We start from the raw sequence: 25,337 nt of genomic DNA, 5'->3' as shown, positions 1-25,337 counted from the left end.
GGCCCATGGCTATGGTGCAGGTGGTAGCTTCCATGCTAATAACTAGTTATGTAATTTTCATTGCCTTACAAATGGTGTGAGTTGTTCCCATTGTGGTTAACCATGTAATTTAGCTTTGCATATAGATTTAACATAGGGAGATAATACATTACCTCACAATCTGAAGTTTCTGGGGCTGCTATATGCCCAAGTTTGTTATTATAAATCAACAAATCAACCTCCTGGCCTATAGACCAGGGGTCAGGAAACTTGCTGTAAAAGGTCAGATGGTAAATATCTGAGGTTTATGGGTCATATGGTCTCATTTGTAACTACTCAATTTTGCTATCATAGTGCAAAAGCAGCCAAAGACAATACATAAACAAATGGGCATGACTGTTTTCCAACAAAACTATATTTACACAAACAAGCAATGGGCCAGAATTGGCCCACAAGCTATAATTTTGCCAATCTGAACCTGATAGATCATCAGGATTATATGAGTTAGTATGGTAGACAAAATACTTGCCTTCCAAGTCCACATTCAATCCCCAGAACCCGTGAATATGTTACCTTGCATGGCAAAAGGACATTGCTGATGCGATTAAGTTAATGGTGTTGAGATGTGAAGGGGAGGTTTTCCTAGATTATTTGGTGGGTCCTATGTAATCACAAGGGTCGTAAGGGAAAAGAGGAAAGCAGGAGAGTCAGATTGAGAGATGTGATGCCAGAAGCAGAAGTTGCAGTCATGTGGCCTCCAGAAGCAACTGACAGATTCTCCCCTAGAACATCCAAAAGGAACACAGCCCTGCCGACACTTTGACCATAGTTTAGAAAGACCAATTTTGGACCTCTAAACTCTAGCTCTGTGAGATAATAAATCTGTGTGAGTGTAAGCCACTAAGTTTGTAGTAATTTATTATAGCAAGAGGAGGAAACTAATGCATTTGGGTTGGCATGAGTCTGTTTAGGCCTCTTCAAACTTGGAATGTGTGGAAGGTTGCTCTGTGTCTGCTTAGTTAAGCTAGAACTATTATGTTTCTAGAATCCCTGCCCTATATGATTTAGATTCTCAAGTTAGATTTGAAAGGCAGAAGCAAAGTAGCAGCCATTACACTCTGAAGGTTGTAATGGTTAGATGCAGTTATAATCTCGCACATAGGGGTCTATGAGTTTCAGGTGGTTCTTACTCTCTCTACCAGTTTCTGAGCCTATAGATCCACTGCTGCCCCAGGCAAGCCACAGATGCTTATTGGTGTTCCTACAGGGGTGATAGCCACACAGAAGTCAAGATTTCCATTCGATTCTCACAAACCTTCTTTTTACCATCCAATTTTGGTGACTGGACATGCTCTGCTTACCAAAGTAACTGGTCTGTGACTCCTCTAACCTCCAACTTCCCCCTTGACCTTCATTTGACCAGCTCCTCCCACAGGGTTTAAGCTCTAATTCCTATAATAAATCCCTTACACCAAAATTTATAATGGCTCTGATTTGATTATTAATTCTTGACTAATACAGAATACTGTAACAAAGGCAAATGTTGGACCTACAGATCTATGTCAATTGATCCCACAAATTGAGACAGGCCCTGGTGAGTAGACTACCTCTATAGATGGCATCCTTCTCTTATGATTCTGTGACTACAACAGCCTGTCCACAAGTTTACACACAGAGGCACTGGGGGGAAGGGGAATCAGGAATCTGGTTCTAATCTCAGCTCTGCCAGTGATCCTGGGCCAAGTTGCTTAATTGTCCTGATGACGTGTTCATAATCCAAGAAAATGAAGAAGTGAATGGTAGACTACTCACAAATATTTGGTACCTTTTCTCCAAGGGATGATTATACTTCCTTGTTTCCCTTTCCTGTTAAATGAAATGTGAGGGTAAGTGATGTGCAGAGGCTTTAAGAACTGCTTTCTCTCTTTCACTTCTGCAGCTTAGCACAGAGTGAAGGTGATGTTTAAGTAGGGCTACAGCTGCCCGTGATGGACATGCAGCCTGAATGAGTACTAAACATCTATGTTTGTAAGTCACTGAAATGGTGGAGTCACTTCAGCATGACCTGGGCCATCCTGACTGATAGAGGACTGAACTAGATGCTCCTTCTGTACAATATCAAACACCCTGGTTTGTAACAAACTTCAAGATGAGCACATATATATGCAAATATATATATATATATATATATATATATATATGCTTTACATATATAATACATATATGATTTTATATATATATGTAAAATTTCATTTTAAAAAATCCCATAGACATAAATACATAAAACAGAAGCCTAGTATTATCTGTTCAAAATTAATTCACAGAAATATATGCAATAAAATAATATTTATATTAGTCCCTGGTTAAGTGGTACCTAAAATTTACCTATAATAGCAAACACCTCAAATGACTGAATCTTGAAATAAACAGGCTGACTGACAAAAAGTCAGGGCTACAGAGACACCATTTATGCACCCTCTTCTAAAAGACTACCTAATTATTTTTCCTTTCACTGTCTTTTTAATATAACTTCCTGCTTTGAGCTGAAGAATTCATACCTGGGGCTCATCAACCTCAAATACTAGTAATTCAGAGACATTTAATTAACTGTGTGGTGGGTAGTTGTATTTCTTAGGTTATTACCTGGAACTTTCTGAATTAAAAAATTTAGAATAGTATCTTGATCCTAAGAATCAATCTCTTAAATTTGAAAATAAAATAAGTTAGTACTTTCTTTTTTTAAAGCTATTCACTTAGAAATGAAGATGCAGAAAAAAGAAAATAAGAAAGGATGAAGGGAGAGAGAAGAAACAAATGGTAATAAAATACCATTGAGAACAAGTAAATTGTGTGAAAATCCAACGCTTCAATACTTGCAGTCTTCTCTAAAGTTGGTGTAACATGTCATTTTAGTCCAAAGTCCTTTTATTAAGGGCTATAGGGGCCACTATTTATTTTATGGGCTTTTTTGTTGTTGTTTTCTTTCTCCTCATCCTAAAAATGCTCAATAGTGCCAAATGTGCTGCAATTTCATTGAGCGGCATGTTGTAAAACAATGCACTTCATGATTATTCAGTGAAAGTTTGTGCTGAGGAGCATTTAAGTCTGAGGATTTCTAACCAAGGAATGAACAAAGACATGGCATTATCATTTATCTAACTTTGTCCCTTTCCAGCAAATGAAAACATGATGGCTTTTTAATGACAGAGGAATCCATTTTGAATTGAAATATTTTAAGTGGTTAACTAAACAGAATTTTGTATATTGTATACACCTATTTTGATCATCTGACCCCTTCCCCCTTTTTCAGAAATTGAAAAGAGATTCTGATTGCTTTCCAACTCAAAATTAAAATTCTAATCACAGTCCTCCCTTACTTAGGTGTCTTCTGTTTTCACAAAGCAGGAAATTTTCCCACCTTCTGTAGAAAAAACTGCATCTCACTGTCTCTTTAGAATAGTCATTCAGTCTTGATTCATACAAATTTAGCTTTCATAGATTAATCATTCATCTATTCATCCACAATAATTTCACAAATATTTGCTAAGTTCTTGCTTTGTGTTGGGCAATATGCTCAATTATGGATGTTAGTGGTGAGCAAGACTGATCTTGTCCCTACCCTCATGGAGCTTGCAATCTAGGGGAAAGAAGAAAATATACAAATAACCATACATATACAAAAGCATGAAAAGACAGAGCTGAGATCCAGAGGATGAGAAGAGCAAATGACCCAGGTGAAGGGGGAGGGAAGATATTTCTAGATAGAGAGGGTGACATATACAAAGCTCTCTGGTATATACAAAGGTACCATGACATACAATGTTTATAAGCAAGAAAAAGAGTAAAGGCTAATTCTTAGAGTCTTACATTCATTCTTATGTTCATCTTCTTCCTTCGATTCGTTCACTCACAGTTTTCAGAGAAACTATACCATGCTAGGCACTCATGCTGATTATCCATAAGTTAAATTAATATGATCCCAATAAAAACACCAGCAAGATAAAAAAAAAAATGTCAGTGATCATGAAGCTCATGGAAATCATGGGCTAGCATGGCAGACAAACAAGCAAATCACCACTGGGGGTTCCGCACAAAGAGTGGCACACACAAGGTGTGCACAGACACTCTGTGGATACAGGGACATATAAATCATACCTGGGACAAAAAGCACCAGTCACGGGAATCTCTTCCCAGTGGAGGTGCTCTTTGAGCTGAATTATGGAAGTCTAGTTGAAGAGGGAAAAGAACTAAGAAAGGTAATTTTGGCAGAGGGAAAATTTCATACTAAGGAATAAAGTTCTTATGACCTTCCCAGACCTCCCATAGAGTGAAAAACTTGTATATGAGAGTGGGAACAGCTAAGTAAGAGGGCCTATGCAATAGGCCTAGGGTAAGGTGTCTCCAGTTTTCCAGTTCACAGCACTCTTAGTGTCTCAGTCATTTCTTCAGGCTGCCCGTAGGCCAGAAGTAAGGTCTCAGCGTTTCGTTTCTTAAGTATTTATGTCCAAACAACTTAAGTATTTATGTACTAACAACTCAGTAGCCGTATGGAAAAGTAATAGGCATAAATTGAAAGGAAAAATAGTACTTTGATTTCACTCTTAAATTTAACTATAATTATTTGCTAATGGGATGGTGCTTCTGATGTTACTAAACACTTAAGCTTTGGAACCAGACTGGACTCTGCTATCCGCATTTCCTATTCCATATAGATTTTCATTTGGTGTTTCCTTTTTATCACAATAATGGTCAAAAACCCAACTCGGGAATAACATGGCATCATAGAAAGGAATGTTGTATGATCCAATTTTGAAACTGTGGATTACCTTGAAACCAATAGTTTACATGTTGTCCAAAAGATGTTGAGCATCTATATTTCCTTCAAAATGGAAAGAAATCCTGCCTCACTCCTATGAGTTGCCCCTATGAGTTTGCTATGGTGCCCTGAGTGCCTCGGGCAACAAAATTGCACAGGCTAAAGTAATCAGGCTTCCTCCTGAAATCTATAGGGAGCTCATAAGTATCTCTAATTAAAGGGAAGGGAAGTAGTCAGGTAGGTAGGATGTGTGTGTGTGTGTGTGTGTGTGTGTGTGTGTTAAAGATCATTCTGGCAGGTTGTGTAAAAACCTAAAAAGTAAAAGTTCAAAAAACCTTAAAACTTCAAGGAGACCAGTTCAGTGCGTTAGCTGAGAAGTAATGAGGAATGGTAGCTGGGATGGAGTAGAGAGGACAGTATAGCAAAGACTCTCAGCTGTCTCCTTGCCCCTGGCCCTCTCAGAGGTCCTTCCACATTGATGGCCTCTTGTGTCTGCTTGAGGGGGAGTTCTGGCTGTCAGAGGTGCTCACCATGCAAGGCACAAAGAGTAGCAAGATATGCCAGCCCAAAATAAGACCAAGGAGTTCAGAACATGCTACCCCCAAATATGCCACTTTTCTATATTCTTTATTTTGAGGTGTAAGCACTTATACAAACAGCATATACAGGAGAGACTTTCTTTGAACTAACATATCTGCCTATGACAGACTTCTAAAAGGAACTCAAGTGTCAAGGATTGCCTCCCTGAAAGTTTCATCAACTAGGGAGGATTGGCCTTCATCACAGGAGAAAAGACTAGAAGTTGACACCACACCCAGACAAACTGTCACAAACTATCTATCATATCTCCCACTTATTCTTCCAAGATCCATCCTCTTTCCTAAAAATCATTTATTCTCCTTTAGGAGTCCTCCATTCCCTCTCTCCTCCCGCTATTATGATACACAAGCCTGAATTCTAAGCCACTTCTTTGAGTTACTTATTTTTTCCTGGGTCTCTCCTTTGTATATATGGGGTGTACCTGTTAATACACTTCTATTTGTTTTTCTCTGGTTGATCTGTGTTGTATTATAGGAGTTCAGCCAAGAATTCAGAGGGTAGAGGGAAAATTATTTTTCCTCCTATATAGGGGCAACCTCTAGCAAGGAAGTGCAGGGTTGGTGGAGAAATACACTAGCTTCTTTATCCTCTGATTCTGAAGTGGGTTCTATGTGGTTTCTCAGAGATTCCACAGCTAGACTGCCTCAGCTTCCATTGGTAATAATCTCCTTACTGTCATACCCATTATAGGTTTTCCTCTTTCCCATCTGATTTCCCTACTGCCCCATGGTGCATCCTGGGAAAAATGAACTCCTCAATAAATTTCTTGAACCCAGATACTTGTTCAGGGTCTACTTTAGAGAGAAGACAGAAGGATAGGAGAGACATTACAGAAGTCAAAGGAACTGCAATAGATGACTCATTGGAAGGAGAGGAGTGAGGCAGAGAAATCTAGAATGACTCCTGGATTTCCAGCTGCACATTGCGGTTCTATTGGTGACATTCACAAAGGCACTAGCCACAGGAATTCAAGAAGATTACCCCCGACACACTAAGACTGAGGGCACTGTGGGACACACAGTGGAATTTTCCCTCAAGCAGTTAGATATTTAGTTGTGGAGATAGCAAGAAAAGCCTTAGCTCGAGCTATTATCTGGGAATCAGAAAGACATAAGTACTAATTGAAGTCCCAACACACCAAAGTGTTAGAGCTTGACTGATGCTGCTAAGGAAAGACATTTTGCTGTCCAAGAAGAGCAGAGGGTGAACAAGGGAAGTCACAGGGGGTTTATGCTAGAGAGGTCACCACCAAGACTATTAAGAAAGAATGATCAGGCAGGAAGGAATTAAAGAGAGTAGAGAATTATTCTGGGAGCTAAGAGAGGCAGGAGGCCCAAATGAATGGTCCTGGTGTCAAGTACTGCAGGGAGCTCAAGTTAGATAAGGGCAAAGAAGAGCAGGGAGCATCACACAATAATCACACCTGGGAAGTTGCAGAGAACAGCCCTGAAAAGAGAGTTTGGAAGAGGACACACCATGGTGGGCTAGAGGATTCATGGAATGAACTGACCTCAATTCTGGCTCTGCCTGGAATCCTGGGGTGAGCTTACATTCTTCCTCATGTAAACAAGAAAGGGACAGCATGCAAGGCCCTCAGAGGGTGGTTCTTGAAGTTCATTCAGTAGCCTGTAGACTTTGCTTAGTGTTCCAAATAGAATATTGATTTAAAAAAAGAGAAAAAAGAAAAAGTCTCAGCAAAGCTCATCTGATCTCAGTTGAGCATGGAATGTTGGCAGGGCACTGTGTCCAGGGGTGCGAAGAAATGAAGATGAACCAAATGCAGCTTCTGACCATCAGGATTTTGTAGTCCAGTCTGGGTTTTGCAGTTATAATACAACTACTATTTTTTTTTAATTTTTTTAACGTTTATTTATTTTTGAGACAGAGAGAGACAGAGCATGAACGGGGGAGGGTCAGAGAGAGGGAGACACAGAATGTGAAACAGGCTCCAGGCTCTGAGCTGTCAGCACAGAGCTTGACGCAGGGCTCGAACTCACGGACCGCGAGATCATGACCTGAGCCGAAGTCAGCTGCTTAACCGACTGAGCCACCCAGGCGCCCCTAATACAACTACTATTAACATATAAAGTGGATAGTGGCAAATTGCAACAGAAAGCTCCATCTCTCTACATCTCTCCTGTGCCTTCCATTCTTTAAAATAAAATTTTTTGTGCAATTTATAACTTTCCTGTAAACTCTTTACAGCAAGTGCTCTGAGTGACATTATCCCTCTATATGACTTTTCCCAGGACTGGACATAAAATTAATTTTAATGCAAACCCTCTTTATCTGGTTACAAACACTGAGGCCTGTGTTCTTCACTAGGCAGTGCCATGAATTATTGAATATGATTTAGATTCTATGGAACTGTCCTTCTTCTTACAACAATTCTTTGACACAGACCAGGGTTTCTACACTTTTTATTGAGATATAATTCATACAACATAACGTTCATTTTAAACCATTTTAAAGTGCGTAATTTAGTGTTTTTTGGCCTTTTTGCAGAGTTGCGCACACGTGGTCATTATCTGATTCCAGAACATTTTCCTCACCCCAAAAAGAAACTGGATACCCATTAGTAGTTACTCATTTCTACTTCATCTCCTACCCCCAGCCGGTAATCTACCTTCTGTGTGTATAGGTTTACCTATTATGGACATTTCATACAAATGGAATCACAACATGTGGCCTTTTGTGACTGGCTTTTTTCATGCATAACGCTTTCAAAGTTCAGGCATGTAATAGCAAGTATTGGTATTTCATTTTTTTTATTGCTGGATAATATCCCATTGTATGGATGGACTATGTTTTGTTTATCCATTCATTAACTGATAGACATTTGGCTTGTTTTCTTTGAGTATAATTCTATCTTTAACCTGTGAGGAGGTGCCAACCAGTTTCCCATGTTGAATGTACCATTTTACATTCCCACTGCAACATATGAAGGTTCCAACTTTTCCACATCCAGACAAACACTTGTTCTCTTCCACTGATATTATTAAGGGCAGATTTTATTATCCCCATTTCACAGATAAATAAAGATGGGTCTACATAGCAATCAATTAGAAAGGACAGGATTCAAATATAAGTTTTCAAATTCTTAGGTCAGTTTCCTTCCAGTGATACCACAAAGTCATTCTGAAACCATATCAACATCAAGGTGTTACAAACACATAGAAAAATGCACTGACAAAACTCAGGTATGATATAAATGACAAAACTCAAGTATGATATAACTAGGAAGTGATGTACATTTCCAACATACAAACATGTATGTGTGTGTACATCCCATTCATTATGCTACTGGCTTACCGATGTACTCCTCAGAATATCAATGTACTAATGAGAAGCTTTCAAAGAAGATGAACTTCAATTATATTAATACCTTTAACACTGAGAGAAGATGATTCACTAGCATCAAAAGCATATGTCTTTGTAGTTCTTCAAACCGATTTATGATGTGATTCTAGCCCGTGGTTCACTATATCTGGACACTTCTATTCATGCCATCAAATCAAGGTTATTGAAAAAAGAGGCAGAGTATCATCTAAAGCTGAAGTATCCAATTCTTCAAACTGCTTCTTACATTTTTCCCAAAGCATAATATCTTTAAATTTTCTTTATAGTATACGCCCTTCGAGAAATACATATTTAAAGCTTGGACATTCATTTGATTATTATTTAAGCCAAATTTGTCAAAAGTGGAAATGCTGTCACACAGGTTGTGTGACTAGAATGATAAAATTGGCAGTGCTTGGTCCCAAATTAGCCCCTGACATTTTTTTTCTAGTGGAATAATATAAATACATTTTGAGTACCGTAAAAGCATCCTCCTCACTTGTCATAGGACACTGATAAAATATATTTTCTTGTTTAAAGCAATAGAAGTGTGTTGATGCAATATGTCAGAACCCTTACACTGGATGAAAATTTCTAGTCTAGAAAAAATCAACTCCACAAGAAGACAGGTAAGACTTAACCCTGAGAAAATTTCCTCTCTTTATTTAAATCAAAACAATATTATGTGGAATATAAATGGACACATGAAACAAATATGAAATTATCCATTTCAGATGCTTATTCTCCATGTCTCACATTAATACTATCTAGTTACTATCAGAGAGAATAATTAAGTCACCTCTTTGAATTACTTACAGGAAGTCTATGATATTATATTTTGGTGATAATATCACAGGTATATAACATTATGAATAGTTCTACTGAGCTTGAATTTGAAATAATTCTCCTAAGTAATGGCTTACAGTATCCAAATGCGTGCAGGTAAACCAGCAGGCTACTTGGAAATACTGGCAAGTGTATGTTTAATTTCTATCCGTTGCCAGATAAATTAGATTTTATGAAATGCAAAGAAAGATGTTTGCAAAGTTTGCCTTTACCACTGTTTAAAAGAAAGAAGTTTTCTTTTTTTTTTTTTTTTAATTTTTTTTTTCAACGTTTATTTATTTTTGGGACAGAGAGAGACAGAGCATGAACGGGGGGGGGGGGGGGTGCAGAGAGAGAGGGAGACACAGAATCGGAAACAGGCTCCAGGCTCTGAGCCATCAGCCCAGAGCCTGACGCGGGGCTCGAACTCCCGGACCGCGAGATCGTGACCTGGCTGAAGTCGGACGCTTAACCGACTGCGCCACCCAGGCGCCCCAAGAAAGAAGTTTTCAAATTACCCATAATTAAAAAAAAAAACATTATACTGGGGTTGAGTTAGTTAAAATTCTTTTTTTTTTTTTTTGAGTTTGTTAAAATTCTTAATACTAAAGGTATAATCAGATCCTTAGAGTTTATTTAGACTTTTTAGCAGAGAAAATCTGTTGGAATTCTGGGACCTTCTTTCTCTAGGAATGTTACGCTTTTTTGTCCAAAACCATAATAGTTAGAGTGACACACATGAAGTGGTGAAAGGGAAGGAAGTGTCTGCCTATTCAGCCATATAAGTCAGACCAGTCTGGGGATCAGTGAGGCATCAAACCATCAAGCACTCCATGCCTCAAATTCTTCCATGACTCAACATCCAAATTAGGCAATTGAAAATCCTCCTTTGGTATCCCAGCTTTCCAGGTATGAAACTCATCACTTGCATATAAATTCACCAGATTCTGCTTTTGCGTTGCTATTAAATGAGCGGTAATAAGATCGCCTTAAAATAATATACATCTTTTTTCTCATGTTTATGTTATGGGTGAGATAAACAATAAACCTTAACCAGCAGAAAACAGAGGAACTAAGACTTGCTCTGAAGAAGAAATACTGTGTAATACTGGAGGAGAGATAGCCTTCCTTCCCCCTTGACCCTGACCCACAAATACTCATGAATACACATGATTAGAGTAGCTGCAATTGCAGTTAATCAGATAAGCAAGATTTTGTAAAACTGGAAGCAGAAAGAGTTGACAGAGCAGTTAGTCTTCCCTGAAAGGCATAACCAAGAGATCTTAGTTTATGCAAACTTAGGGCAGAGACATTTCTCTGCCCTTTGGAAGAGAAAATTAAATTCAAATTTGGCTCACATTTTTGCATGCATTTTGCAGTGTGCTCTTAGGCTCTTGTGCATTACATTGTGAGGTATGTAGATTCACACTCATTTTTAAATAATGTAACTGATGGGGCGCCTGGGTGGCGCAGTCGGTTGAGCGTCCGACTTCAGCCAGGTCACGATCTCGCGGTCCATAAGTTCCAGCCCCGCGTCAGGCTCTGGGCTGATGGCTCAGAGCCTGAAGCCTGTTTCCGATTCTGTGTCTCCCTCTCTCTCTGACCCTCCCCCGTTCATGCTCTATCTCTCTCTGTCCCAAAAATAAATAAACGTTGAAAAAAAAATTTTTTTAAATAACGTAACTGATACACAAGCTATTGTAATTCCTCTCATTATTCTTCCCAGCCTGCACCACTGGTCCTGGATCAGCCAATGGGCAGAGGAACAAGTATGGAAAAATCAAGAATTGTGTATTTGCTTCTTAGTATATTTTTGTGAAATCATTTACTTTTTGCCATTTCAATTTAAAAAGAAAAAAACAGTTATTTTTCTTAGGCTTTCTTGCATTTTCTTCACTGTTCGGCATTGTTTTCATTTTGAATTATATTTCCTATGTTTAGAATCTCTGAAGGTTCTATCTATGAGAATTTGTTTCTAAAATTGGGAGCACTTGAAATTTTAAAATAACTTTAGGAACTGCTTCTATGACTCTTTGCTGTCTTTATAGGACTAGTCATATAATCCTCTATCCTTATGGATGTATGTTACCTGAGAGTTATGTCATTAACATTTCACAGAACTGCCATTTTATGAATCTATACTCTGCTCTATTACTTATTAGCTTGTCCAATATTCAGGAATTACAGAAATGAAGTAAAAAAAAAAGTAATGGTGAGATAATTTTGCAGGGATGTAATAATAATACCAAGCCATAGCATTTAGACATGTTGTCAAACTATTTAATAATAATGGTTCTAATACTACTGCTAGTCATAATAAAAATTACTACAAGTAGAATATAAGCTCAACAAGCACCACATACTTGGAATAGTGACTAGAACATAGTAGTTGCTGAATACATATTTGTTGGACAAATTACTACTAATGAACCTTACTAATGAAACTTACTATGCAGTCTGCAAAGCATTTCATAAAAATTGTAGCATCTGAGTCTCATGAAAATGTTGGTATGAACCTACTATTATTATTTATCATTGTTATATTTTTATTTTTTTCCGTTATATTTTTAAACATTTGAGTTGCAGCATGGAAATTTCCCAAACAATGCATTCAGAAGACATGGAAAGATTGCACTAAAATTATTCAGCTCACAGGGACAAAGATCTGGGTGGTTAATATACTGTTATACTTAAGCCATAGATATAACTAGAACACTATACTCTTTCTATGACACACCTGCCAAGCAAGTAATTCACCTTCTACACATTTCAGGAGCATGTGTAAGTGTTCAAAACAAAGATTGCTATGGTGTGGCTTAAACTGAATCTGTAACACATTTTCCATGAAAAAAAGCTCTTTATAATTCTATTGAATAGTACATAAACAAGTCTAGAGAGCTTTCTCGATACTGACAGGTTTATTTTTATTTTCAAAGTGGTATTGGTTTTATTTGCTTTGCTCTTTTAGTGTCTCAGTTTAACAGCCTAAGAATAGCTTATATTCTATACATTGAAATTGCTCTTCTGAAAAACATATCTGAACATTTGCAAGAAGAAATACACAGTTTAAAGCTGCTGCCTTTCCTCTAGACTATTAACCCTCTAGATATATGACAAAATTGCCCTGTTGTTCAAATCTAATGGTAGGCTCGGGACTCCGTGGTCCGTGTTTTGAATTGACTATTTTCCTCATGGCACAGTAATCTGATAACTGCTGCTCAGGTCAGGGAAAAATAAAACACTCGAGATGAACGTTTGCCTTGCAAATCTGCTTATAGTTTCTATACAAATTTCATTCACTGTAATATACTTTCTTTGACAGTGCGCTGGGCCAGTAATGCCTCTGGAAGACACTGTTGTAGAAACCAGTAATGATTTTCCTGGGAATGTTCCCTAGCCTTGTAAAAGGAACTGAAAATAATTAAGTGGACAAATCTGGTTAAATTGAGATGTTTTATACTTTCACTTTAAATAAAATTTCCTTGGTTTTTGCTACCATATCTGCAGAAAGCACAAGTGACTAAAAATAATTCTTTCAAACTATAAAAGATGAAGCAAAAATTTCAGACACTCTTACAGAAAGAATTGATTATGGGCATATTGTAAGATTTTGAAGAAAATATAAGATACCTTATTTCCTGAAACGTTAAAAGAAGACATAATTTGGATGAATCATTATATTGGAAAAATATGAGGTAACTACCTTAGCAAATTGCTAACCCTCAATTTGTATTGTATCTTCTAATTGATTAACAATTTTATATACATCCAGCCTTGGGTAGCCAACTTTTCAGCTGTTTGACATGATGATTCAAAATTTAGTGCCATGAGATGTTAAGAAAAAAGTTCAACCAAGGTGACACAATATTGTGATATTATTTCTCCACTACGTAAGAATTACATTCATTTTCAATAACTCTGTTCATTCATAGGATACAACACTAGTCACATTAATTGCCATCCTTATAACATGTATATCTTACTATACTCAAAAGAAGCAGAGAAGTTGTATGACTGAGTTTAAGAATAAAAATCTTTGGACAACCTGTGTTTAGCATATTACCCTACTGGAAACTCAGTTTAACTTAACCCAATGGTCTCAATTCAATCAGACCCATAATAAATATTTTGAGAAGACCTCTTGAATATGCTGAAATGACATCTATTAATAGTAATACTTACCCATATCCAGGAAGAAAAAAGTGTCAGGGACCCACCCACATCCTCCCAGAACTCAGAGTTCCAGTACCTGCCCATGCATAGCACCCTCCAGCAAGTCCCTGTATGTGATTCTGCCTCAGGGTTTTCTCTCAGGCTGGCCAAGGAGCAGACAGGAAAGTCTAGGGAATTACTACCCCAGGAACAGTCCTCAGCCAGCCACAGGTGGAGGTGAAATATAAATGGCTCAACTCCCCTCATTCTCCAGATGGGACAATTGTAGGCATGTTCTGTATGGTTTCCAGAGAGCTCGCCAGCAACAGTGAGCCTCTGTTGCCCAAAGTAGTGACTTCCTTGTAATATGACTCTTGGCTCCCTTCCCTTCCCTTTCTCACTTCCCCATACTTCTGCCAGTGCTTCCTGTCCTGGCCTCCTGAATAAACTACTTGTGCACAAATCTTTGTCTCCGGGTCTGCTTTCAGGGGAATCCAAATCAAGACAATAAATCAATTTTTTAAAAATGAATATAATGTCATAGGGGTGATATGAAAGAGATGTAAAGGGAAAATGAGAAGGTAAAGTTCTGTTCTCAAAGTAAATACTCAGACATGGCTACCTACTGCATAGTGTAACACACAATGAATTAGGCAGCACGTATGAAAGGGTTAAACAGTTGCTTTCCTACATGGAATCACCATGAAAAGAACATCTGCAAATGCAGACTCACACAAGTGCAATGTATTGCCAACTACCCTAAGTGGTGCGGCCACCGATGGCAGGGTTTTCTCAGGACACTAGGCAAAATGCTGAGCAAGCTAAGCACAAACTTCCCTTAATTTTCATGGTGGTTCATTCATATACTGAAAACAAAAGCTCTGTTTGTAATGTACCTTGTTGTTTATAAATAGGCTTTACTTATATGACTGTCAGGCAAAACATTCACATGTTGTGCAGGATAAGGGACAGTTTCGCAGTGTGTGTCTGGTCAGCCCACACATTGTAGCACCTGTGGCTCACAAAATGCTAGTGGTACCCTCCAATTGTTATCACTGTCCAAAACCATGTTCACAAAAAGCTTCCTACAAGGCAGTAGTATAAAGTACCATGGGTTTATTTATTTTAAAAAGATAATTAATTAATTAGTAATAAACACACAAATAAGTAAAAAATAAAAGACATAAAACGGCAGAGGAAAGTAAAAAGGCACTGGATTTAGACTTTCCCAGTTTAACTCCCACCTCTACTTTTTGTTAGAGGTAAGACCTTAGGCAATTTACTCATGGTCCTTCTGGCTCATATTCCACATCTGTAAAGTGGAAGAAACCACACTCTAACTCAAGCTGTTCCAAGGCTAAATGAGTAAAACACAATGTTTGGCACAAAGTGACAGTTCAAAAATATTAGCTATTCTTATTATTATATTGTGTGGCTAAACGACTGATCTCTGTAACCCAGGTCATCTCTCTGATTCATACCACCAGGTGGTATGAATTATGCAATATATGACAACATGGGTCGAGGTATATAAATCTAAGTTTTCCAGGCATGGTCTATGAATTTACCATCATTCCATGTTTTCTCAACTCCTCATCTCTGCTGTCCTTTCTTGGTCACTGGTTATTGCCAGTAATAATGACCTGATGAGAATATTATTATAGATTTTGTACCCTTATGCCCAGTTAGGATGTATTTGTACCCTTATGCCCAGTTAGGATGTATGCCCAGTTTAGGAGTGTAGGGAAAAAAGAAGAAAGAAAAATATTGATTTAGCCTTGTTCTCCCCTCTTTTGCTAAATCAAATACAAGGAGCTAGCAGGAGAATTTAAATAACAAATGAGATGATGTATAGGAACACACTGTTGTAAACTATAAAGTGAAGTGCAAATGTAAAAATTCTTGTGTTCTTGTTATTTATTAACAGTATCATTAGTCACAGAGCTGTTAGAATTCCAGCTAGGAAGGACATGGATACCTAGCATTATCTTTTATAAATGAGATAACTGAGAACCAAGACTAGATGCTGCCTAAAAAGAGATGGGGAAAGGTCACACCAATGGCTCTGTTGCAGGGGGTGCTTTGAGATGAAGTACTGGCTGGGAAATGGTGGTGCCAAGTTAGGCAGGGGCAGAGGTAACAAATTAAAGGGTCATCTTTTCAAGGCTGAAGAAGTCTTCTTGAAGAAGGGACTGCATTGATTGATGTGGCCTGTAATGGAAACTCAGATAATGAAATAAAACCAGCATTTAAGAATCTCAAGCTGAGAACTCATTGCCATGGCAACCCTCTCAGAAGGGAACTTGTATAAGAAAATAAGGCGCACTTGACTACACCTTAAAATGAAAACCTACACTGCAGTGAAACAATGAAACGTAGGATTTGCTTACTGTTGTAATGCTTAGAGGTTAGCACCGACATTGTAAGTCCATTGTCTTTTCCATTGGAAGTTATTTTTTAAAGTTTTTTTTTTTTTAATTGAGATAGAACCTGTGAGACTGGGTGAGGGGCAGAGAGAGAGGGAGATAAAGAGAATCCCAGGCAGGGTCCACGTGGTCAGTGCGGAGCCCAGTGTGGGGCTCGAACCCACGAACCATGAGATCCTGACCTGAGCTGAAACTAAAAGTCTGATGCAAGTCAGACTGAGGCACCCAGGAGCCCCTGGGAAATTATTACTTCTGAAGTAATAAGGCACAGATTTTGAAAGGCATGGATTAAGTTTCTAAAACTGAAACTGATGGTAGAAGAATTTGCCACTGAGGACATTTAAGGTCACAGTGCAAAAAAAGAGAAAAATAGATGGCAAGAAACTTACAAAAACCCTTATAAAATATTTCTATGCTCACTTGAAAACAACAAAGACATTATGATAGGTAAGATAATGTCTGTGCTACTATAGTGTCTCTACATAAGTCTGTCCATCCGATTGCAATTGGGATCTTTCCTCACTGCCCTCAACACTATACTCACCCCTGAAATTTCACCAAGATATTCAGCAAAATAATATAAATAACTTCCATTTGTATGTTTTAGGTAATATACATTCAAAAGGATATTCTGTATATGTGAAGTACTCTTCCAGTCCCAAAACAGCCTTTTAATTTCCTTGGGACACAGCATTGTCCCAGAAATCAAAATAATTTAGTTGTTTAATTTCACCAGCCTGACTATTCATTTCTCAAGTCACATGTGTTAGAATTCTGTGGTTCTAAGACTTGGATCCATTCTTTGACACTTACCTTTATCTTTCCCAAAGTTTTAGAAAAAATCTGTACCCTCTTTCACTTTTATTTCACCCTTTTTTCCTATTCCCATTTCTAGTTTAATCTTTTTCTAATTATCCCCTCCATAGTGCCTTATACTTTGCCTATCCAAGAATCAACACTCTGAAGGTTGTGGAGACCGTACACAAAGTGAATCTGCATATATTTGAATTTTGCCCAACAGGAATTCATGGTTGGAGGAAAGTAAGTGAATTTTATTTGAAGTAAGTTGGAAGAAATAAGATACATGCAAAAATGAGGTCTAGAGAGCATGAAAGATTATTCAGATTTTTCATTTGAAACTTTAAGACTTGAGGAAGAATCATGATTGAAATTGTAAATTTAAACATTCATCACTATTAACAAAGCTGTGCTAATTAATAATTCACAGAAGAGATGTGCCCCTGTAAAATGAACCATTAGATTTATTGATTACTTTTATCCTTTTACAACCTAAAGCAAACATGTAGACATATACTGGAAAGAAGCCACCAAGAAGAATGGACAGAGGAGAGAAATATAAGGAAACTTTATCTCTTAAATTAATAAATGAGTATTATTTTTTTCATAGTGAAAAAATTTTGTCTACAACATGTTCCAAAAACGAAATAAGTACCTTACTTCTAGATAGTTATGTGTAACTATAACTTTTCCCCCTTCTCTATTTAAAAATTTCTTTTTTAGCAAAACTGGGAGGTACATGAAATTTATTTGTATCCCGCTGTTTTCTGTTTCTGTGTTTTCTGTTTCTCTCAACCTTCCTCCAGACCCCCTTCCAATTCCCCTCCTCCCTCAGGCTGAGATGCTGAGCACTTTTATCATCCTCTAATTTATGCTGCTAAAGTGAAAAGTAATGTGATAAATTTCTTCATGTTAGGGTATTAGGAAATTAATTATCTACAGATCTCATGAGTATTTGCATTTTAAAGGAAAATTGCAGAGAAAGGACAATGCCTGACCATCATAAATTACTCATTAATTATGGAATTTCAGACATCTGTGGGAAGATATTTAAAAGTGATGAGAGCTAGAGATTGCTCTCAAATCATACAATGGATATGATGATCTGGTCTATTTATTTGTCTGGATGGGCAGGAGATGGAGACAAATTATATATGTGAAGACAATCATTATACCCTCTGGGTCTTAGAAGATGCTTAAAATGTCTTGGTACTGATAAGTCTTATTAATATTTTAAAATAAATAAATGATCACAGTATTTGTTTTACCTCCATTAAAATTTTAAAGAATTCCTTTGGAGAAATTAGAATATGGCAGATATCTCTGACCACTGTACTGTGATCCCAAAGCCTTTGGTTTAACTTTGGCAGAAAAGCAGTGCCTATCAAATATTTCATTTATTCATGGATATTTCTCTGGCCCCCGTGCCACTAGACAGGGCTATGTGAATAGTTCTGGCCAATGAAATGGGAGCAGAAATGGTGTGTGTCATGTCTAAGCTGAGGTGGTAAAAAGTTAATGCATAAGTTTGCAAGGTCTCTGCTCTATGGCTGAGCAAGTTGTCAGTTTGAAACACGACAGCTGTGAGATGATGGTATGTCTATAAGCCAGGGTCTCTGAACACAGGCTGCTGAGATTTTGAGGTTACTTGTAGTTGTACCACAACTTAGCTGGTCCAGACCATTATGGCCTTTACCATATTGCTTTACAGCTACTTTGTTACATATCTGCTACCCTACTGTAAATAGATAATCTTCATTCATTTTTGTATCTTTGTTGTAAAATGATGCATCATGGGAGAAACCATAATTATATGAGTATTTTTTGAAAAGTGAAAGATTAGACTATAAATTTAATACAGTTAATTCTGGTGACAAGAGTCATATAATTTAATTCAATTCAATGCATCTACTGAGCAATACAAGTCTATGGTATGTTCTGTACTTCCAATACAAATATGAGTTGGTAATAGTAACAATATTATTCATGCTTAGAAATAAGATGACACTAATAGTTATAAACAACATTAATACTAGTTTTAATTGCCTGAATAAATTTATTATAAGATAATAGAAAATATATATTGGTCTCTGTCCCCAGTTCTTGACACAGAGTTCCTAAAACTCTTGTAATTTTCTAAGTAATAAGAAGCTTAGAAGCATCTCTTGTTTTAATACTTGTCTTTGACTACATCTCTGACACAGGACTCTGAAAACCCTAGTAAATTCCTAAGTAATAAGAGCACTAGGGGCAACTTTTTTTCTAATGAGGCAATTCTTGTTGAGCTCTTGACTGGGTCCTGGATGGGGGCTGGTCACTAGAAAGACCAAACAATGATTAGAAGCTTGAAATTTTCAGCTTTACCTCTCATCATCCAAACAGGAAAGATGGACTAGAAGTGGAGTTGATGATTGGTCATGACTGTGAGGGAGTCTCACATTAGGACAGGGTTCAGAGAGCTATCAGGCTGGCAAACACAATCATACTAGAAGGGTAAAACACCCCAGTTACACGGGGACAGAAGCTCCTATAGTTGGGGCCCTCCCTGACCTTGCCCTATATACCCGTTCACCTGGATGTTCATCTATATCTTTTATCACATCCTTTAACAAACTGGCAACTGTAAGCAAGTATATCCTTGAGTTCTGTGAGCCTCTCTAGCAATTAAATGAACCCAAGGAGGAGGTCATTGGAACCTTGTATCTATAGCTGGTTGGTTCAGAGACTGAGCTTGCTACCGGCATCTGAAGGGTTTAAGTGTGGAGAAAACTGGGGTTAGGGATCAGACCATTTGGGACTGGGCCCTTAACCTAGGAGATCTGACACTATTGCCAGGTAATTAGTATCAAACTGAATTAAATGTAGGACACCCATAAGGTGGCCCAGTGAATTGCTGGGTATGAAGAGAAACCTCCACATATTTGGTAACCAGAAGTGAAGGGATTTGTGTGAAAAGAAAAGACTTACAGGGAATAAACACAAAATCGAGAAGAACAAAATTTGGGGGCGCTTGGGTGGCTCAGTCGGTTAGGCGTCCGACTTCACCCCAGATCATGATCTCATGGTTCGTGAGTCTGAACCCCACATTGGACTCTCTGCTGTCAGCATGGATCCTGTTTCATATCATCTGTCCCCCTTTCTCTCTGCTGCTACCTCACTCATATTCTTTCTCTCTCTCTCTCTCTCTCTCTGTTCCTCCCCTATTCATGCATGTGCATGCTCTCTCTCTCAAAAATAAACATTTAAAAAATTTTTTAAGTCAAAAAAAAAAAAAAACAACAACAAAGTTTTTCCCTACACAGGGGAGAAAACAATTGAGTTTTTCCTTTGCAAATGTACTAACTGAATACTTGGTAATCATTTATTTCTGTCTTAATAGCATCAAGAAATGACATGATGAATGTTTAGAGGTCAGGTTTTCAGAATAGATGCCAAAGTAGGAATGATCTCAATCTCTTAAATTTGCCAAATCATAAAATGTGAAAATAACTTATACTTAAAGTAATATTACCAAATGCTTTGATAGAGAATTACATTTTTCCAGTTGTCTTACATCCATTATCTCAACTGACCCCCATAACAGCCTCTTGAGTTAGATATATCTGAGATAACAGTAATAATCTGGTGATTCTTTGTATGTAGAAATTGAAGTTATGAAACATGTTTTCTCCTGAGGCTACGAAGTGTTGATGTGGCTTGCCTGTGGTCACACAGGGGTAACTGTAAAGCAAGCACTGGTAAAAGAGCTTTTGAGAAATTTTCTTTGACATGTATTATAAATGAGCTCAAGTTAAGTTTATTTTCTATCTTAATATCCAGGCTTTTTATAGCAATAATCGCTCCCTATCTATTTTAATAAGTCTATAAAGTATAAGCCTACACTATCAAACATATATCCAGTTGCAATAAGTTGCTAAGAATTTTCCATTTTCCCACATAATGAGGATTTGATGACATTAATATTATGATTTTTTAAGCATTATAATTTTTTAACATTGGCCAAGAACATGACATTCCATATAAAATACAAAGCCTTGTTTCCTCCTTGAAGGAAGGAAGGAAGGAAGGAAGGAAGGAAGGACAGAAGAAATGCAAGAAAGAAAGAAAGAAAGAAAGAAAGAAAGAAAGAAAGAAGAAGAAAGAAAGAAAAGAAAAGAAAAGAAAAGAAAAGAAAAGAAAAGAAAAAAAAAAGAAAAGAAAGAAGCATGGAGGAAAAGTGCGAGGCAGAGAAGATGGAAGGAAAGGAGGTAAAGAAGGAAGGAAGGAAGGAAGGAAGGAAAATGGATTTTTGTGTGTGAATAAGAGACAAGACATTTGATAGAAACTCCATTCAACCACGACATAACATGTGATTAATTTAGCTGACATTTTGCTTCACATTTCGCAAATATTTTCCACCTCTATTTTTGTTTACTAATATTAAAGTGACTTTAGTTTAGCACCACCTGCTAATTTAGCACCAAGTGAGATATAATTAACCCCTCAAAATCATCATCCAAGATATTAAGATAGACCTCATCCAATCCCAGGATGATTAGAGTAGTCTCGGTCCATCTGTAGGTCATCTCATAAATGTCAATTTAACTCAGTCTATAATTCTCCCACTTCTTACCTAATAGTGGCAAGTAGTATAACAGCAGCTATGATTATCTTAAGATCATCATGGTTAGGGATGTTTCTTTTTCCTATTAAAAGGATGGGTGCTGTTTTTACACTATTTATAGTTGTCTAGCATCTTACTTTCTCCTGTCTTTAGAAAAGGGGTCATTAGAGATGCCAGTGAATTCATTAGCCAATTCTCTTCAGGTCTCAAGGTCTATATTTGCCAGGCTAGAAACTTCTCTACATATCCTTTTTTCCAAGCATTTCAGCCCCCACCTTTTGAATCAATAAGCCACATTGACAAAATTTTAATTATTCCCTAAACGTGTATGCACACCTGTTTTGAGTTTCCTTATTTTGCTGTAAAGAACAAAATCTACTGGTTCAGTGGTTTGCTTTGCTTCATTCTCTCTGAACTTCAGCTTTCTCCTCTAAGACAGAGTGGTCTTACTTACTGATTTATTTTTAAAGAAAAAAAATAAAAAACGAAAGAGTAAAATAAAATATTCATCTCTGTTAATAATTATGCAAAGGTTTAAAAGCCATAAAATTAGCTTGCAAAAAAAGTTTTGTTATTTTAAGCAAGCTCACCTATGTGCACTAAAAAAGACATTTCAAAATTATAATCAGGCACGAAAAGTCCAGCCACTATCCCAGGTTATCTAAATGTGTCTCTCAATGCTCCTTTATACAAGTAATAAAGCCTTCAATTTTGTGACCCCCTAAGCAAGGCTGATCCATTCAGCCTGCTAAGAAGTCAATTGTTTAACTATTTTCCTGTCCCAGCATTTCACCAAGGTTATAATCTATGTGAAAAGAATCCCAGGGATTCTGCCCAAATTAATTTACTACTGGGTATTTACACTCTCATTTTTCTCATACTTTTATTTTCCTGGTGTAATTGATATGTAATAAACGTAAGACATGTTGCAAAAGAAAAGCAGGTGAACAAATACTTCCAAATCCAGCTCGAAGAGACTTCCTTTCATCCCAGCCTGCTGGTAAGGAAATAGACTAGACCCACATTTTTTTGAACTCTGTCTAAACGGATAAAGCCTAGCAGGGATGTGGCATAGTTTAAGAAGAGCCAAACAGATTTAACAAGCAGCAAATTTCAAGTTAAAATGCAAACACACACACACTTTCTTCAAAAGCCAGTGGCACAATGATTGGAAGAAAGTAGATGAGATGGCTCTGGTTGTGTGATCCTACAGTGTTAAATCCTAAACCATCACGGATAATTAAGCAAATATTTAGGGTACACAAAATAGTGACCACATCACTTACTGAGAAACTTAACCTTAGTTTTCCAAATTTTAGAAATGGTTTCCTACCGTCATTTTGGACAAGTCTGATTTCCCAAATATAAAGGCTGAAATGAATAAGAAATAAGAAACATAAAATTACTTACAACTGATCGGATGTTATTTTCTTTCACCAGCTTCAGAGATGATTTATAGCAATTTGCAAGGTCTTCCTTGTGGGAACCATTAATATGGCCTCTGGCTATTGGTCCTACAGTGTGGATGACATCTGCACATGCAAAAGGAAGAAGAAATAGCATAAGCAAGGTGTTTTTCACTTTTCACAAATTGGCACTTTATTTATTTTAGGTATTTGTGTTGGAGCCGGGAGCAAATTAAGAAATATTGATAATGCAAATGCTTCTCTGGTAAAAGATTTTATATAGCACAGCCTCTTAAAAGTAGACAATTTCCCAGGAAGGTGATCATTGTGAAAGGGCATCCCCTAGCAGTAAATTATTCCATCGTTACTGGTCAGATCCAAGTGAGACAGATTATAACACAAGATGTGAATAATTGGCACCCTGGCAAAAGACAAATCCGTGGTGGGAAATAAACTGAGAAATAATTGCCTGCAAAATGAGCATTCTGAATTGACATGGGAAGAGCCAATGCTACACATCACTTTACTTATAAATAAGACAACAGTTTTTGGCATTGTACACAATAATAAAAAAGGGCAAGTTTCTGAAAATGTGCCAAGATAATTTATAACAATCAGTGATAACCCTAAAAGGAATAACTTCAAAATATTGCTACCAGTTTTAAAATGCAACCTACCAATCCTCACATAAGTGAGGTATGCTAGGGATAACACTCCCTAGAAATTACCTAGCTTCTAATTTTTACTATATTAAAACTTTCAAAATACAATCTATACCTTTCAGCCTTTATGTTTAAAACAAAAGATTAGATTTTTTTTTGTACATCAACCATTGTATTTTTTAAATATCTACACACGCATAAATTTTTACATTTAGGACCATAATGAAATAGAACTGTTCTGGGTTTTTAAAATTTTTTTTTAATGTTTATTTATTTTTGAGACAGAGAGACAGAGTGTGAGCAGAGGAGGGTCAGAGAGAGAGGGAGACACAGTATCTGAAGCAGGCTCCAGGTTCTGAGCTGTCAATACAGAACTAGATGCGGGGCTCAAACTCATGAACCACAAGATTATGACCTGAGCTGAAGTCAGATGCTTAACTGACTCAGCCACCCAGGCACCCCTGAACTGTTCTAGTTTTAAAGTCAATAAGGATCATAAGAAAGAACTAAAATTATAAGCCAAATTATTTGAATGCCTAATAACATCTGCTTTCCAGTCTTATCTGTTAATCTGGATTATTAGCCCATTTCATTGATGTAAGTAACGACGACTAATTACCTCTGATCAGAAAGACAAATTTGGTCTAGTATTATCGGAATCATATAATAAGTGAAATCATTTACTTTGATCAGTACCACTTAATTTCAACAATAATGACAAGACAAAAACACATTACAAAAGTGAGACTAGTTTTAAATTGCATAGGACATTTTACTAGTGAATAAGTCACTAAGGGTAAAACCTTTGTTGTTTGCCTGCTAAATACTGAGTATATTACTTGATGGTTGAGAAAATCCCCCAAATGTTGATTTCAACTTTTAACTCTGAAACAGTATTTAAACCCTTGTCAGATAATATTAAAGATGATATCTTGTGATCAAAATAGGCAAAAATATCACCAGTGAATTCATGCAGATATTCTTTCACAGGCAAACCTGGCTTAAAGTGAGGACTGCTGCAATACAGGAGAGGACAGAGGGAGATTAGGTTATATTCAGGAAAACAAAACAAAACAAACAAAAAACCTAGCACACAGTGATATCATTTTTTTTGTAATAAGAGTAACAAGTAAGAGTTGTATATATTGAAGCAATACAAGCTCTGTACCATATGTCGTGATTTTTTTAATGAATATTTCACATTAGCTTCCATATTGCAGTAAATGCTAGATGAAGAAGGAAGGTTGTATTTAGCTTTTCTTCACTTTCCCCTTTGTGACTACGTGTTTGTGCCCACCTATGATATTCTTTTTTTTAATTTTTTTTTTCAACGTTTATTTATTTTTGGGACAGAGAGAGACAGAGCATGAACGGGGGAGGGGCAGAGAGAGAGGGAGACACAGAATCGGAAACAGGCTCCAGGCTCTGAGCCATCAGCCCAGAGCCTGACGCGGGGCTCGAACTCACGGACTGCGAGATCGTGACCTGGCTGAAGTCGGACGCTTAACCGACTGCGCCACCCAGGCGCCCCTAATATTCTACATCCCCTAATGGATCCAAAGGTGGAAAAGCTGTAGAGTAACAACACAGGATTCTACAGAAAACATTTCCCAAAAGTGGGTACCATAAGATGTGAATTTAAAGGTCAATTAAACTTGGGACTCACTGGGGGAAATTACATCAAAATAGCTACCTTAGTGCAGAACTTTTAAGACCTTTAGTATGCTACAA

At 37.3% G+C, this 25,337-nt stretch overlaps 1 protein-coding gene across 2 annotated transcripts in view; it reads right to left on the bottom strand.

The window, feature by feature from the left end:
* MACROD2 (mono-ADP ribosylhydrolase 2) overlaps window positions 1-25,337 on the bottom strand; it is a 2,046,639-nt gene that overhangs the window by 746,094 nt on the left and 1,275,208 nt on the right. For both annotated transcript variants that reach the window (XM_045445353.1, XM_045445352.1), the window contains exon 6: window positions 22,949-23,070. In XM_045445353.1, the coding sequence (XP_045301309.1) occupies window positions 22,949-23,070 (122 nt within the window). The remainder of the gene's footprint in view (window positions 1-22,948; window positions 23,071-25,337) is intronic.

Source organism: Leopardus geoffroyi, chromosome A3, assembly GCF_018350155.1.
Source record: "Leopardus geoffroyi isolate Oge1 chromosome A3, O.geoffroyi_Oge1_pat1.0, whole genome shotgun sequence".
NCBI lineage: Eukaryota > Metazoa > Chordata > Mammalia > Carnivora > Felidae > Leopardus > Leopardus geoffroyi.
The sequence above is the reverse complement of the archived record's forward strand: the minus strand, read 5'-3'. Positions and strand labels throughout refer to the sequence as shown.